This window comes from Thamnophis sirtalis, unplaced genomic scaffold (genome assembly GCF_051295495.1).
Source record: "Thamnophis sirtalis isolate CommonGarterSnake01/CBP01778 unplaced genomic scaffold, rThaSir2_p1.2 scaffold_17, whole genome shotgun sequence".
Classification (NCBI taxonomy): Eukaryota; Metazoa; Chordata; class Lepidosauria; order Squamata; family Natricidae; genus Thamnophis; species Thamnophis sirtalis.
In genome coordinates, this window is record NW_028261397.1 from 2149774 (window position 1) to 2163158 (window position 13385).

At 50.5% G+C, this 13385-nt stretch overlaps 1 protein-coding gene across 1 annotated transcript in view; it reads right to left on the reverse strand.

Moving 5' to 3' along the window:
• The window catches only part of BLMH (bleomycin hydrolase), a 40876-nt gene that overhangs the window by 17171 nt on the left and 10320 nt on the right, over nucleotides 1–13385 (reverse strand). Inside the window, exons 4-5 of the mRNA XM_087702822.1 lie at nucleotides 9396–9531; nucleotides 6325–6413 (exon numbers count right to left, since the gene is read on the reverse strand). Coding sequence (XP_087558948.1) covers nucleotides 6325–6413; nucleotides 9396–9531 — 225 coding nt within the window. The remainder of the gene's footprint in view (nucleotides 1–6324; nucleotides 6414–9395; nucleotides 9532–13385) is intronic.

Below are 13385 nucleotides of genomic sequence, written 5' to 3' on the forward strand. Positions count from 1 at the left end.
CTTCCTTCCCTCCTTCCTTCCCTCCCTCCTTCCCCCTTCCCTCCCTCCTTTCTTCTCTCCTTCCCTCCTTCCTTCCCTCCTTTCTTCTCTCCTTCTCTCCTTCCTTTTCCCCTTCCTTTCCTCCTTCCTTCCCCCTTCCTTCTCTCCTACATTCCCTCCTTCCTTCCCTCCTTTCTTCTCTCCTTCTCTCCTTCCTTTCCCCCTTCCTTTCCTCCTTCCTTCCCCTTCCTTCTCTCCTACATTCCCTCCTTCCCTCCTTTCTTCCCTCCTTCCTTCCCTCCTTTCTTCTCTCCTTCCCTCCTCCCTCCCTTCCTTCCCTCCTTTCTTCTCTTCTTCTCTCCTTCCTTTCCCCCTTCCTTCCCCCCTTCCTTCTCTCCTACATTCCCTCCTTCCCTCCTTTCTTCTCTCCTTCTCCTTCCTTCCCTCCTTCCTTCCCTCCCTCCCTCCTTCCTCCCTCCCTTTCTTCTCTTTCTTCTCTCCTTCCTTCCTTCCTCCTACAAGAGGTCATTTAGTGCCCGTTTCAAGTCACAACACCACAACGTAATTGAATGGAATTCAATTGTAATTGAAAAATTAAAAAAAAAACTTCTTTAAAAAAAAGTTACAACGGAGCTGAAAAAAGGAACTTACGTCCGTTTTTTCACTTAATGACCGGTGCAGCAACCCCGTGATCACATGGCCGAAATTCGGATGCTTGGCAAGCGACTTAATAGTTATGACGGCCGCAGCGTCCCTTTAAGGTCACGCCATCCCCTCCAGCGACCCTCCTGACGGGCGAAATCAACTGGGAGGCCAGATATCACTTAACGACCGCCTCGTGAAGTTGATCGCCGCAGCGTTTCGCTTCACCACAGCGGGAAGGAAGGTCGTAAAACGGGGCACGGCTCGCTTAAGAACCCGTGGGACTATACCTCAACAACCGCCGGGATGCCGTTAACAAATGGGGGCAAGAAAAGTCGTTACGACGGGGGCAAAACTCACTTAACAAACGTCTTCAGCAACATAGCATTGTTAGCGGCATAAAGTTTGGATTCCACCGTGGTCGTAAATCGGGGACTGGCTGTAATAGATGTATGTATGCCTTAATGATATCATGACGTTGTTTTAACTGCTGGCTGAGAGCACTCAAGAGTTTGATCTACGATGGGCGGCTGAATAAATGCTTTAAATAAACAGCTAAGTCACCCCGTAAATTGTTTTGGGGAGAAGCCGCCTCGTGCAGAGGTCGGACGAGGAAGAAGAGGCAGCGAGCCCAAGAAATTAAAAGCAGGAGATCAAAGGCCAGGAAATCTAATTAAAACTCGTTTGCATATGAAGTAAAGACTAGCTGACGAATCCTCCCACCAAATTCTTGGTCAGTCGTCCTGGCTTTCCCCACGTCCACCTCCCGATTCTTCTGGGTCATGAAAAGGGTCTCATCCCTCCGTCCAGGTTCATTCAACAACCGTCTTGATAATGGCTGCAGTGATTCACTTAGCAACTGCGGCTGGGCCGGTCATAACATGGAGCCAATCTCACGGAACATCTATCTCACAGCCATGTAAAAAAAAATGGGCCTCTGTTTTGTTGTAAGTCGAGGACTATCTGCAATGAAGCTTAGCAGCCAAAGTTACAACGGAACTAAAAAAAAAAAAGATACTTACGGTCCTCGTACTTATAACCATCACTGCTTTAGAGGGGTGCTTGCAACGGTTGTAAGCACGAGGACCATAAGTGCCTCTTAGTTCCGTTGTAACTTTGCTTAGCATCCAAAGTTACAAGAGAATTAATGACACTTACGGTCCTCGTATTTACAACTGTCGCAAACACCCCTCTAAAGCAGTGATGGTTGTAAGTACGAGGATCGTAAGTGTCTTTCTCTTAGTTCCATTGTAACTTTGCTTAGTGGCCCAAAGTTACAACAGAATTAATGACACTTACGGTCCTCGTACTTACAACTGTCGCAAACACCCCTCTAAAGCAGTGATGGTTGTAAGTACGAGGATCGTAAGTCTTTCTCTTAGTTCCGTTGTAACTTTGCTTAGTGGCCCAAAGTTACAACAGAATTAATGACACTTACGGTCCTCGTACTTACAACTGTCGCAAACACCCCTCTAAAGCAGTGATGGTTGTAAGTACGAGGATCGTAAGTCTTTCTCTTAGTTCCGTTGTAACTTTGCTTAGTGGCCCAAAGTTACAACAGAATTAATGACACTTACGGTCCTCGTACTTACAACTGTCGCAAACACCCCTCTAAAGCAGTGATGGTTGTAAGTACGAGGATCGTAAGTCTTTCTCTTAGTTCCGTTGTAACTTTGCTTAGTGGCCCAAAGTTACAACAGAATTAACGACACTTACGGTCCTCGTACTTATAACCATCACTGCTTTAGAGGAGTACTTGCAACGGTTGTAAGTACGAGGACCGTAAGTGTCTTTCTCTTAGTTCCGTTGTAACTTTGCTTAGCGGCCCAAAGTTACAACAGAATTAACGACACTTACGGTCCTCGTACTTATAACCATCACTGCTTTAGAGGAGTACTTGCAACGGTTGTAAGTACGAGGACCGTAAGTGTCTTTCTCTTAGTTCCGTTGTAACTTTGCTTAGTGGCCCAAAGTTACAACAGAATTAATGACACAGTCCTCGTACTTATAACGGTTGCAAACACCCATCTAATGCAGTGTTTCCCAACCTCAGGAAACTCTTAAGATGCGTGGATTTCAACTCCTAGAATTCCTCCCCCGCACCCCAAACCGTTTTTTAGGTAAATCCCTGCAGTCGTTAAGCGAATCTGGCTTCCCCCACACTTGACTTTGCTTGCCGGAAGCCAGCTGGGAAAGTCACAAATGGTACTTCGGAGACTTTGTGAGGCTGCAACCTTTGTTAAAAACTTGCCAGGCGCCTGAATTTTGCTGTTCAGGTGATTGTGGAGATGCTACGGTGGGTGTTAAGTACGAGGACGAGAAGTGTCTGTTTTTTAAAATTCCGTTGTTATTTTGCAAGTGACTAAAAAAAAAAAGGACGCTTATGGTCTCCGTTGTAAGTCGAGAACCACAGGCCAAGGAAACTTAGAAAACTTGAGAGACCGCCTGCTGCCAATTACCTCCCACAGACCCATTAGATCTCACAGGGTTGGCCTCCTCCGGGTGCCATCTACCAGCCAATGCCACCTGGCTATTACCCGGGGGAGGGCCTTCTCTGTGGCAGCTCCGGCCCTCTGGAATGAACTCCCCGCAGGGATTCGGACCCTCACCTCTCTCCAGGCCTTCCAAAAAGCCGTCAAAACCTGGCTTTGCCGGCAGGCCTGGGGGTGATGAGTTCCCTCCCCTCTCGACATGTATGGTTGTGCGACTGTTGTCTACTTTTATTATTTGTATTTTGTTTTTATGTTCCCCTTTTCCCGCATTTGAATTGTTCGCTGCCCTGAGTCCTCCCGGAGAAGGGCGGCATACAAATAATAAAATACCAATACCAATACCAAAAACTAAGATCATGGCAACCGGCCCTCTCAATTCCTGGCAAATAGATGGGGAAGAAATGGAGGTGGTGACTGATTTTATTTTCCTGGGCTCCAAGATCACCGCAGATGGGGATTGCAGCCAAGAAATGAAAAGAGGCTTGCTCCTGGGGAGGAAAAATCTAGACAGCATCCTTAAAATCAGAGACCTCACCCTGCCAACACAAGTGGGCCTAGTTAAGGCTGTGGTTTTCCCAGTTGCAATGGATGGCTGTGGAAGATGGACCATAAGGAAGGCTGAGCACCAAAGGATGGAGGCCTTTGAACTCTGGTGCTGAAGAAGAAGACTCCTGCATTGAGTCCCTTGGACTGCAAGGCCATCCAACCGGTCAGTCCTAGAGGAGATCCACCCTGAGTGCTCTTTAGAAGGCCAGATCCTGAAGAGGAGACTCAAAGACTTTGGCCACCTGATGAGAAGGAAGAAGGACTCCGTGGAGAAGAGCCTCATGCTGGGAACGACGGAGGGCAAAAGAAGAAGAAGGGGACGGCAGAGAAGGAGGTGGCTGGATGGAGTCACCGAAGCAGCCGGCCTGAGCTTCAATGGACTCCAGAGGATGGGAGAGGACAGGAAGGCCTGGAGGAACGTGGTCCATGGGGTCGCGATGGGCCGGACACAACTTCGCAACTAACAACAACAGGCCAAGGGGAAGCCAAGAAAGTCAGATTAACAGAGTTGGAAGGGACCTTGCAGGTCATCTAGTCCAACCCCCTACCCAAGCAGGAGTCCCTACATCTGCCTCTATCTCGGACTCACAACCTCCTGATTGTCAGGTCTTGGATGAGTGGAGTGAGGATGCTTTTTTCAAGACCGAGAAGAATCGGTAGGTAGACGTGGGGAAAGCCAGGACGACTGACCAAGAATTTGGTGGGAGGATTCGTCAGCTAGTCTTTACTTCATATGCAAACGAGTTTTAATTAGATTTCTTTGCCTTTGATCTCCTGCTCTTAATTTCTTGGGTTCGCTGCCTCTTCTTCCTCGTCCGACCTCTGCACGAGGCGGCTTCTCCCCAAAACAATTTACGGGGTGACTTAGCTGTTTATTTAAAGCATTTATTCAGCCGCCCATCGTAGATTAAACTCTTGAGTGCTCTCAGCCAGCAGTTAAAACGACGTCATGATATCATTAAGGCATACATAAATCTATTACAGGCATATATAATAATGCTATGTTGCTAAAGGTGTAGACTAAAAGATACAGACTAAAGGCAAAAACTAAAACATACGATGAATGGTTGCAGGAACTGGGCCTGGCTAGTCGAGGGAAGAGAAGGACCAGGGGAGACAGGAGAGCATCTTCCAGTATTTGAGGGGCTGCCCCAGAGAGGAAGGGGGTCAAGCTATTTTCCAAAGCATCCAAAGGCCAGAGAAGGAAGAATGGATGGAAACTGACCAAGGAGAGATTCAACCTGGAAATAAGGAGGAATTTCCTGACAGAGCAATCAACTGATGGAAGAGAAGTTGCCTTCAGAAGTTGTGGGAGCTTCATCCCTGGAGGCTTTCAAGAAGAGGCTGGACTGCCATCGGTCACAAATGGTGTGAGGTCTCCTGCTTGGGCAGGGGGGTTTGACTAGATGACCTACAAGGTCCCTTCCAACTCTTTTAATCTGAATCTATCTAAGATGATCAAAGGCCTGGAGGCTAAAACATACAATGAGCAGGAACTGGGCCTGGCTAGTCTAGGGAAGAGAAGGACCAGGGGAGACAGGAGAGCATCTTCCAATATTTGAGGGGCTGCCACAGAGAGGAAGGGGGTCAAGCTATTCTCCAAGGCACCTGAAGGCCAAAGAAGGAAGAATGGATGGAAACTGATCAAGGAGAGATTCAACCTGGAAATAAGGAGGAATTTTCCGACAGTGAGAATCATCAACCCATGGAAGAGAAGTTGTGGGAGCTTCATCCCTGGAGGCTTTCAAGAAGAGAATGGACTCCCATCTGTCAGGAATGGCGGAAGGGTCTCCTACTTGGGCGAGGAGTTGGACTAGATGACCTCTAAGGTCCCTTCCAACTCTGTTATTCTATTAAGATATTTGTTAAGGGATTTTTGCCCCATCCTACGATTTTTCTTCCCACGGTTGCTAAGTGAATCGTTGCAGTGGTTAAGTCGGGAACATGGTCGCTAAATGAACCTGGCTTCCCCTCATTGACTTTGTTTGTCGGAAGGTCACAGAAGGGGATCACGTCACACACACACACACACACACACACACACACACACACACACACCCCGGGGACACTGCGGCCGTCATAAATACGAGTCAGTGGCTAAGCGTCTAGATTTTGATCACGTGATCACCGGGATGCTGCAACGGTCGTTAAGTGAAAAACGGCCGCGAGTCCCTTCTTCCAGGGCTGTTGTAACTTTGAACGGTCACTAAATGAACTCCTGTTAAGTTGTGTACTCGAGGCAGACTTCGAGTTACGACAACGTGAGCCCAACGTTTATGCTGCTGAGTGTTTTCTATGCTCCGGGCTTACGACCACAACTACAGCCGAAGTTTCTGACCCAAGATTTGGTTGCTAAATGAAGACTGCTGTTCAGTGGGGTTTTGCCCCGTTTTACGACCTGGCTTGCCACGGCTGTCAAGTGAATCGCTGCAGTTGTTAAACCAGTAACACGGCTGTTAAGGGAACCCAACTTTCCCCCGTTGAGTTTGTTGGCCAGAACGGTTGCAAAAGGGGATCGTCGCGTGACTTCAGGACACTGCAACCGTCGTAAGTGTGAGTCAGCTGCCGAGCGGGTCGAATTCTGCCGGTCTCTCCAGGAAGCGTCTGAGCTCCCAGAGATTTCCCAGTGGCCGACCCTTCTTCCTACGTCCAAGTCCCCCCTTACCTTGTTGTTCAGAATGTCGTTCATCCGTCTGGAGGTCTCGGACGTACTGGATTCGGGGAAAACCTTCTTGGGAACCACGCCGTACTTTTCTATTTTTAAGAACAAAAAAAAAGTCCACAATTCAACGGGGAGTTATCACACCAGGCCCCCCCTGTCAGATCAAGGAAAGTCTCAATCTTGAGACTTGAGAGACCGCCTGCTGCCAATCACCTCCAATAGACCGATCAGATCCCACAGATTAGGCCTCCTCCGAATTCCATCCGCCGGCCAATGCCGACTGGCGACTACCCGGAGGAGGGCCTTCTCTGTGGCTGCTCCGACCCTCTGGAACAAGCTCCCCGTGGAGATTCGAACCCTCACCACCCTCCAGGCCTTCCGCAAAGCCCTTAAAACCTGGCTGTTCCGACAGGCCTGGGGCTAAAGAGTTTTTGCTCCCCTTCTCGAATGGTATGGCTGTTGTGTCTTTTTAAATTTTGTATTGTTATGTCTTGTCTTTTTTATCCCCCTGTCTGTACCTCCTTCCCTGATTGAATTGTGAGCCGCCCTGAGTCCCCTTCGGGGAAAAGGGCAGCATATAAATGTAATCAATCAATCAATCAATCAATCAATGAGAATATTTGTAGCTCAGGGTTGAATGGAGAGGTCCCTGGTGTTCTCTGAGCTTGGTGGTTTTCATGACCCAACTAGGGAACATCGTTAGTGCTAGTAGGAAGGGTTTGCAGAGGGGGTGGGGAGGAAGGAGAGGAGGAGGAGAAAGAGGAGGGATAACGTGGAGTCCTTGGTGCTCTCATTTCTTGATCCAACTAGGGAACATCATCAATGCTAGAAGGGAGGAGGAAGAGGAGGGCTATGGAGGCCTTGGTGCTTGGTAGTTTTCAGATGTTTCATGACCCAACTAGGGAACATAATCAGTGCTAGAAGGGAGTGGGGAATACAGAAAGGAGGAAGAGGAAGGGATGAAGGGGAAGAGAACTGAGGGGTCTTTATTGATCACTGGGCTTGGAGGTTTTCTTGCTGAAGTCTCATGACCCAACTAGGGAATGTCATCAGTGCTAGAAGGGTGGGGGGGTTGTGGAGAGGAGAAGGACGCTGACTGGGGTCATTGGTGCTCTCTGAGCTTGGTGGTTTTCTTATAGACATTTCATTACCCAAGTAACATTATCAGTGCTAGAAGGGTGTGAGGGAGGAGGAGGAGGAGGAGGAGGTGGAAGGAGGAGGAGGAGAAAGGAGAAGAGGAGGAGGGAGAAGAGAAGGAGGAGGAAGAGGTGGAAGGAGGAGGGAGGAGAAGAGGAGGAGGGAGAGGAGGAGGTGGAAGGAGGAGGAGGAGAAAGGAGAAGAGGAGGAGGAAGAAGAGGAGGAGGTAGGAGGAGAAGGGGAGGAGGAGGGAGAAGAGGAGGAGGAGGAAGAGGAGGAGGTGGAAGGAGGAGGGAGGAGAAGAGGAGGAGGGAGAGGAAGAAGAAGGATGAATAATGTGGGGTCCTTGGTGCTCTCTGAGCTGGGTGGTTTTCCTACAGACATTTCATGACCCAACTAGTGAACATTATCAGTGCTAGTAGGGAGTGGAGTATACAGAGAGGGGGAAGAGGGCTAGAAGGGGAAGAGGAAGGAATGAAGGGGAGGAAAACGAAGAGGAGGAGGAGAATTGAGGGATCTTTATTGATATCTGACCCTGTTGGTTTTCCTACAGACATTTCATGACCCAACTAGGGAACATCATCAGTGCTAGAAGAGGGGGACGGCTGCACTCAATTTGTTATAACTTGCCCGATCAGTGTTGCGGTGGCAAGCAAAGTCACTGAGTTAAGCCAAGTTCACTGAACCACCATGTTGCTAACTTAATGGATGCTTCGGCCCAATTCGCTTAACAACCGTGGCGAGAAAGGTCGCAAAACGGAGCACAACTAACTTCCCTCTCTTGCTAGGGGAGGAGAACTAGGGAACAGCATCAGTGCTAGAAGGGAGAAAGCTCAATTGTGGCCGTAAGTCAAGGACACACCTGAAGGGCAATCTCAGCCAGAGGCCTGTGCGCTGACATCCGGGGGGGGCCCCGGGAGCCCCAAAGCCCTTTGAGATTTCACACACCCAAGCAGCCTAAGACATTCAAGGGATCTGGCTGTCAGGCCTACAGCCATCTTTTCTTTTGGATCTCTGCCTGGCACACTTTCTATTATTCTGCTATGCCTTTTCTATGGTGGGAAAATGGGATTGTACGGAGTGAGACGATAGGTAGCCATAACAACATTCTTTCTAGCAATAAAAGTGTCAGGTTGTGAAAAGCCGAATTGTAGTAAATTGGTTTACAGCCCACTTAAGAAGAGTCAGAGGGAATGTTGGAGTAATCTTTCCTTTATCCACGTAAATATCATCAAAAACATTTAAGAAATAGGGTAACCACCGGCCATAAATCCATTTAAAAAAAAAACCAATTCGCCGCTAGATTTTTCTGTTCTTTGGTTTCAATTAGCTTAAATTTTAATGCGGACCGTGTCTCTTTGAGTAATAAAATCAGCTTACCAGTTGAAATCACTTCCACCATTCTTAGGGGCAACCTGCAGTTTCGGTTAGCTTACAGCTAATCCAGAAGGAGCTGGCAAAAGGGGTTAAATTCCAAGCCCCCCAGAGACTTTGCGAACGTCTCTGAGGTCACTGGATCTCCCCTAACCTTTCACTGTCTCTCCGGGACAGCTAGGATCCGAAACGACCCGTCCAATTTCCTTCGGAATAGGGGAATTTCAGGAATAGCCTGAAAGTCCGTCTTCTCACTGCTAAGCCCCGCCTTCTTCCAAGAAAGCCAAGGTCATCCTTTGTCTCTGCACCTCTGCACCTGACCGGAACTGGATGGGTGGAACTGCCAGCATGGCAGTGGGAGATGGGACCATGGGATGGGCTTGTGGGTGTGGGGGGACAAGATCTTGAACTTTCAACTGGGTGGGGGAAACTGGGAAGCTTTCAGATTTGGGGTTTTCCCAGATGTGCCAAAGTGGCTCTCTTAATTAAATTGGGACTTTGAGGAATCCTTTGCCTCGGACTCTGATTTAACTTTTGGATGCTATCTGGAACCCTGGTCTTACCGATGATGTTCACCAGCATGTCCCACTGGCCGCCATCGTTGCAAGGGTTGGTGAGCAGGAATTGCACCAGCCGCCCGTCGACGGGCTCCTGCGCGGTGTCAATGAAGGCGTGGAGTCCGTAGTAGCAGCGTTCGATCTGGGGGGTGCAGACAGAGGAGAACGGCATCAGAACCCCAGCCTATCCAGCTGCTTCACCCCAAAAGTCTGCGTGCCTGGCTTGTTTCCCCCTAATCCTTCTATCGGCACCTGCCCAACCGTCACCGCGCCCTTCCCTTATTGTTCTTGGGGATGGGGGAGTCAGCCAGATATTTTGACTACCGGATTTTTCGGAGTATAAGACGCACCTCCCCCCCCAAAAAAGAGGCCGAAAACTGGGTGCGTCTTATACACCGAATACATCATTTTTGGCCTGTCAAAACCCTGCCCTCTTCACCAAAATGGATGTGCAGAGGGTTTGGGAGGCTTGCAAAGTGCTCAAGGGCTGGGGAGGGCAAAAACGAGGAAAGAACGGGCTGTTTTTGCTCGTTTTTTCCCCCACCAGCGCCTCTACATGCCCCCCATTTCCCCCCCCCAAAAAAAAACGAGGCACGCAGAGGGTTTGGGAGGCGTGCAGAGTGCAACAACTTTTTTTAAAAAAAATTATCCCTTCAAAATCATGGTACTCCGAAAAATACGGCATATCTGGCATTTTTATCCTACCCTCCTGAGGACAAGCTGGTAGGATATAACCAGAGAGCAAAGCCCATTCCCTTCTAGCACTGATCATGTCGCCTAGTTGGGCCGTGAAATGTCTCCAAGGAAACCGCCCAGCTCAGAGAGCACCAAGGACCCCACAATCTTCCTCCCCCTCCTCCTCCTCTTCTTCCTCTCCTCCTCCTCTTCCTCCTCCTCTCTGCAAACCCCCCTCCCTTCTAGCACTGATGATGTTCCCTAGTTGGGTCGTGAAATGTCTTCAAGGAAACCGCCCAGCTCAGAGAGCACCAAGGACCCCACAATCTTCCTCCCCCCTCCTCCTCCTCTTCTTCTTCCTCTCTTCTTCTTCCTCTCCTCCTCCTCCTCCTCCTCTCTGCAAACCCCCCTCCCTTCTAGCACTGATGATGTTCCCTAGTTGGGCCGTGAAATGTCTCCAAGGAAACGGCCCAGCTCAGAGAGCACCGAGGACGCCTCTCGAAAGTGTAGAAGGGAGGAAGGTTTATAGGAGGGAGAAGAGGAGGAGGAAGAGGAGGAGGAAGGACTGTGGGGTCCTTGGTGCTCTTGTGAGCTAGGTGGCTTTCTTGCAGACGTTTCATCACCCAACTAGGTTACACCATCAGTGCTAGGAGGGAACGGGGGCATTCTCGCAGACATTCCATGACCCACCTATGTCACGCCATCAGTGCTGAGAGAGAGCTCGAAAGGAGTCAAGTCAGAAACAACACCCAACATCGTATTTCGACATTTGGGGGTTCTTTTTTTTGCTGACCTCACTTTCCCTTCTCGGCAATTTTCGGTTGTCATTTCTAATTGCAGGGTGTGAGTTTTTTTTCTACCCTTTCTTTCCCCCTGTCAGGGATGCCCTGAAGCTCCGGGAAGCAAACCAGCGAGTCCGTCAATCAATCGGGGATCCTCCCGAGAGGAGCAGCTCCTGCCAAACCGCGAGGAGGAAAAGTTGCTTCTTACACAAGGCAGGAAAAATAAATAAGCCGTTTTTGAACCATTGTCTTTTCCACCTCATTCCCGGTTTCACAATAACAGCTGAGAGGCAACGGCCTGGCCTCACAACAGCTGTAAACACAACAATAACAGCCTCCTTGTCTCTTTGTCTGGAAACTTTAAGAAGAGTGGGCTTCAACTCCCGGAATTCCCCAGCCAGCATTCTGGGAGTGGGAGCCCACCCCTCTTAAAGCAGAATGGCTGGGGGATTCTGGGAGTGGAAGTCCATCCCTCTTAAAGCATTCCGGCTGGGGGATTCTGGGAGTGGAAGTCCTCCCCTCTTAAAGCCTGCTGGCTGGGGGATTCTGGGAGTGGAAGTCCTCCCCTCTTAAAGCCTGCTGGCTGGGGGATTCTGGGAGTGGAAGTCCTCCCCTCTTAAAGCATTCTGGCTGGGGAATTCTGGGAGTGGAAGTCCATCCCTCTTAAAGCATTCCGGCTGGGGGATTCTGGGAGTGGAAGCCCACCTCTCTTAAAGCCTGCTGGCTGGGGGATTCTGGGAGTGGAAGTCCTCCCCTCTTAAAGCCTGCTGGCTGGGGGATTCTGGGAGTGGAAGTCCTCCCCTCTTAAAGCCTGCTGGCTGGGGGATTCTGGGAGTGGAAGTCCATCCCTCTTAAAGCATTCCGGCTGGGGGATTCTGGGAGTGGAAGTCCTCCCCTCTTAAAGCCTGCTGGCTGGGGGATTCTGGGAGTGGAAGTCCATCCCTCTTAAAGCATTCTGGCTGGGGGATTCTGGGAGTGGAAGTCCTCCCCTCTTAAAGCATTCTGGCTGGGGAATTCTGGGAGTGGAAGTCCATCCCTCTTAAAGCATTCTGGCTGGGGCATTCTGGGAGTGGAAGCCCTCCCCTCTTAAAGCAGAATGGCTGGGGGATTCTGGGAGTGGAAGTCCTCCCCTCTTAAAGCATTCCGGCTGGGGGATTCTGGGAGTGGAAGTCCATCCCTCTTAAAGCATTCTGGCTGGGGCATTCTGGGAGTGGAAGCCCACCCCTCTTAAAGCATTGCTGGATGGGGGATTCTGGGAGTGGAAGTCCTCCCCTCTTAAAGCATTCCGGCTGGGGGATTCTGGGAGTGGAAGTCCTCCCCTCTTAAAGCCTGCTGGCTGGGGGATTCTGGGAGTGGAAGTCCTCCCCTCTTAAAGCCTCCTGGCTGGGGGATTCTGGAAGTGGAAGTCCATCCCTCTTAAAGCATTCCGGCTGGGGGATTCTGGGAGTGGAAGTCCTCCCCTCTTAAAGCATTCCGGCTGGGGGATTCTGGGAGTGGAAGTCCATCCCTCTTAAAGCATTCTGGCTGGGGCATTCTGGGAGTGGAAGCCCACCCCTCTTAAAGCCTCCTGGCTGGGGGATTCTGGAAGTGGAAGTCCATCCCTCTTAAAGCATTCCGGCTGGGGGATTCTGGGAGTGGAAGTCCTCCCCTCTTAAAGCATTCTGGCTGGGGAATTCTGGGAGTGGAAGTCCACCCATCTTAAAGCATTCTGGCTGGGGAATTCTGGGAGTGGAAGTCCTCCCCTCTTAAAGCATTCTGGCTGAGGGATTCTGGGAGTGGAAACCCTCCCCTCTTAAAGCATTCCGGCTGGGGGATTCTGGGAGTGGAAGTCCATCCCTCTTAAAGCCTGCTGGCTGGGGCATTCTGGGAGTGGAAGCCCACCCCTCTTAAAGCATGCTGGCTGGGGGATTCTGGGAGTGGAAGTCCACCCCTCTTAAAGCCTGCTGGCTGGGGGATTCTGGGAGTGGAAGTCTTCCCCTCTTAAAGCCTGCTGGCTGGGGGATTCTGGGAGTGGAAGTCCTCCCCTCTTAAAGCATTGTGGCTGGGGGATTCTGGGAGTGGAAGTCCTCCCCTCTTAAAGGATGCTGGCTGGGGGATTCTGGGAGTGGAAGTCCTCCCCTCTTAAAGCCTGCTGGCTGGGGAATTCTCGGAGTGGAAGTCCATCCCTCTTAAAGCATTCTGGCTGGGGGATTCTGGGAGTGGAAGTCCTCCCCTCTTAAAGCATTGTGGCTGGGGGATTCTGGGAGTGGAAGCCCTCCCCTCTTAAAGGATGCTGGCTGGGGGATTCTGGGAGTGGAAGCCCTCCCCTCTTAAAGCCGGCTGGCTGGGGGATTCTGAGAATGAAAGCCCTCCCCTCTTAAAGCCGGCTGGCTGGGGGATTCTGGGAGTGGAAGCCCACCCCTCTTAAAGCAGGCTGGATGGGGGATTCTGGGAGTGGAAGCCCTCCCCTCTTAAAGCAGGCTGGCTGGGGGATTGTGGGAGTGGAAGCCCTCCCCTCTTAAAGGATGCTGGCTGGAGGATTCTGGGAGTGGGAGTCCGT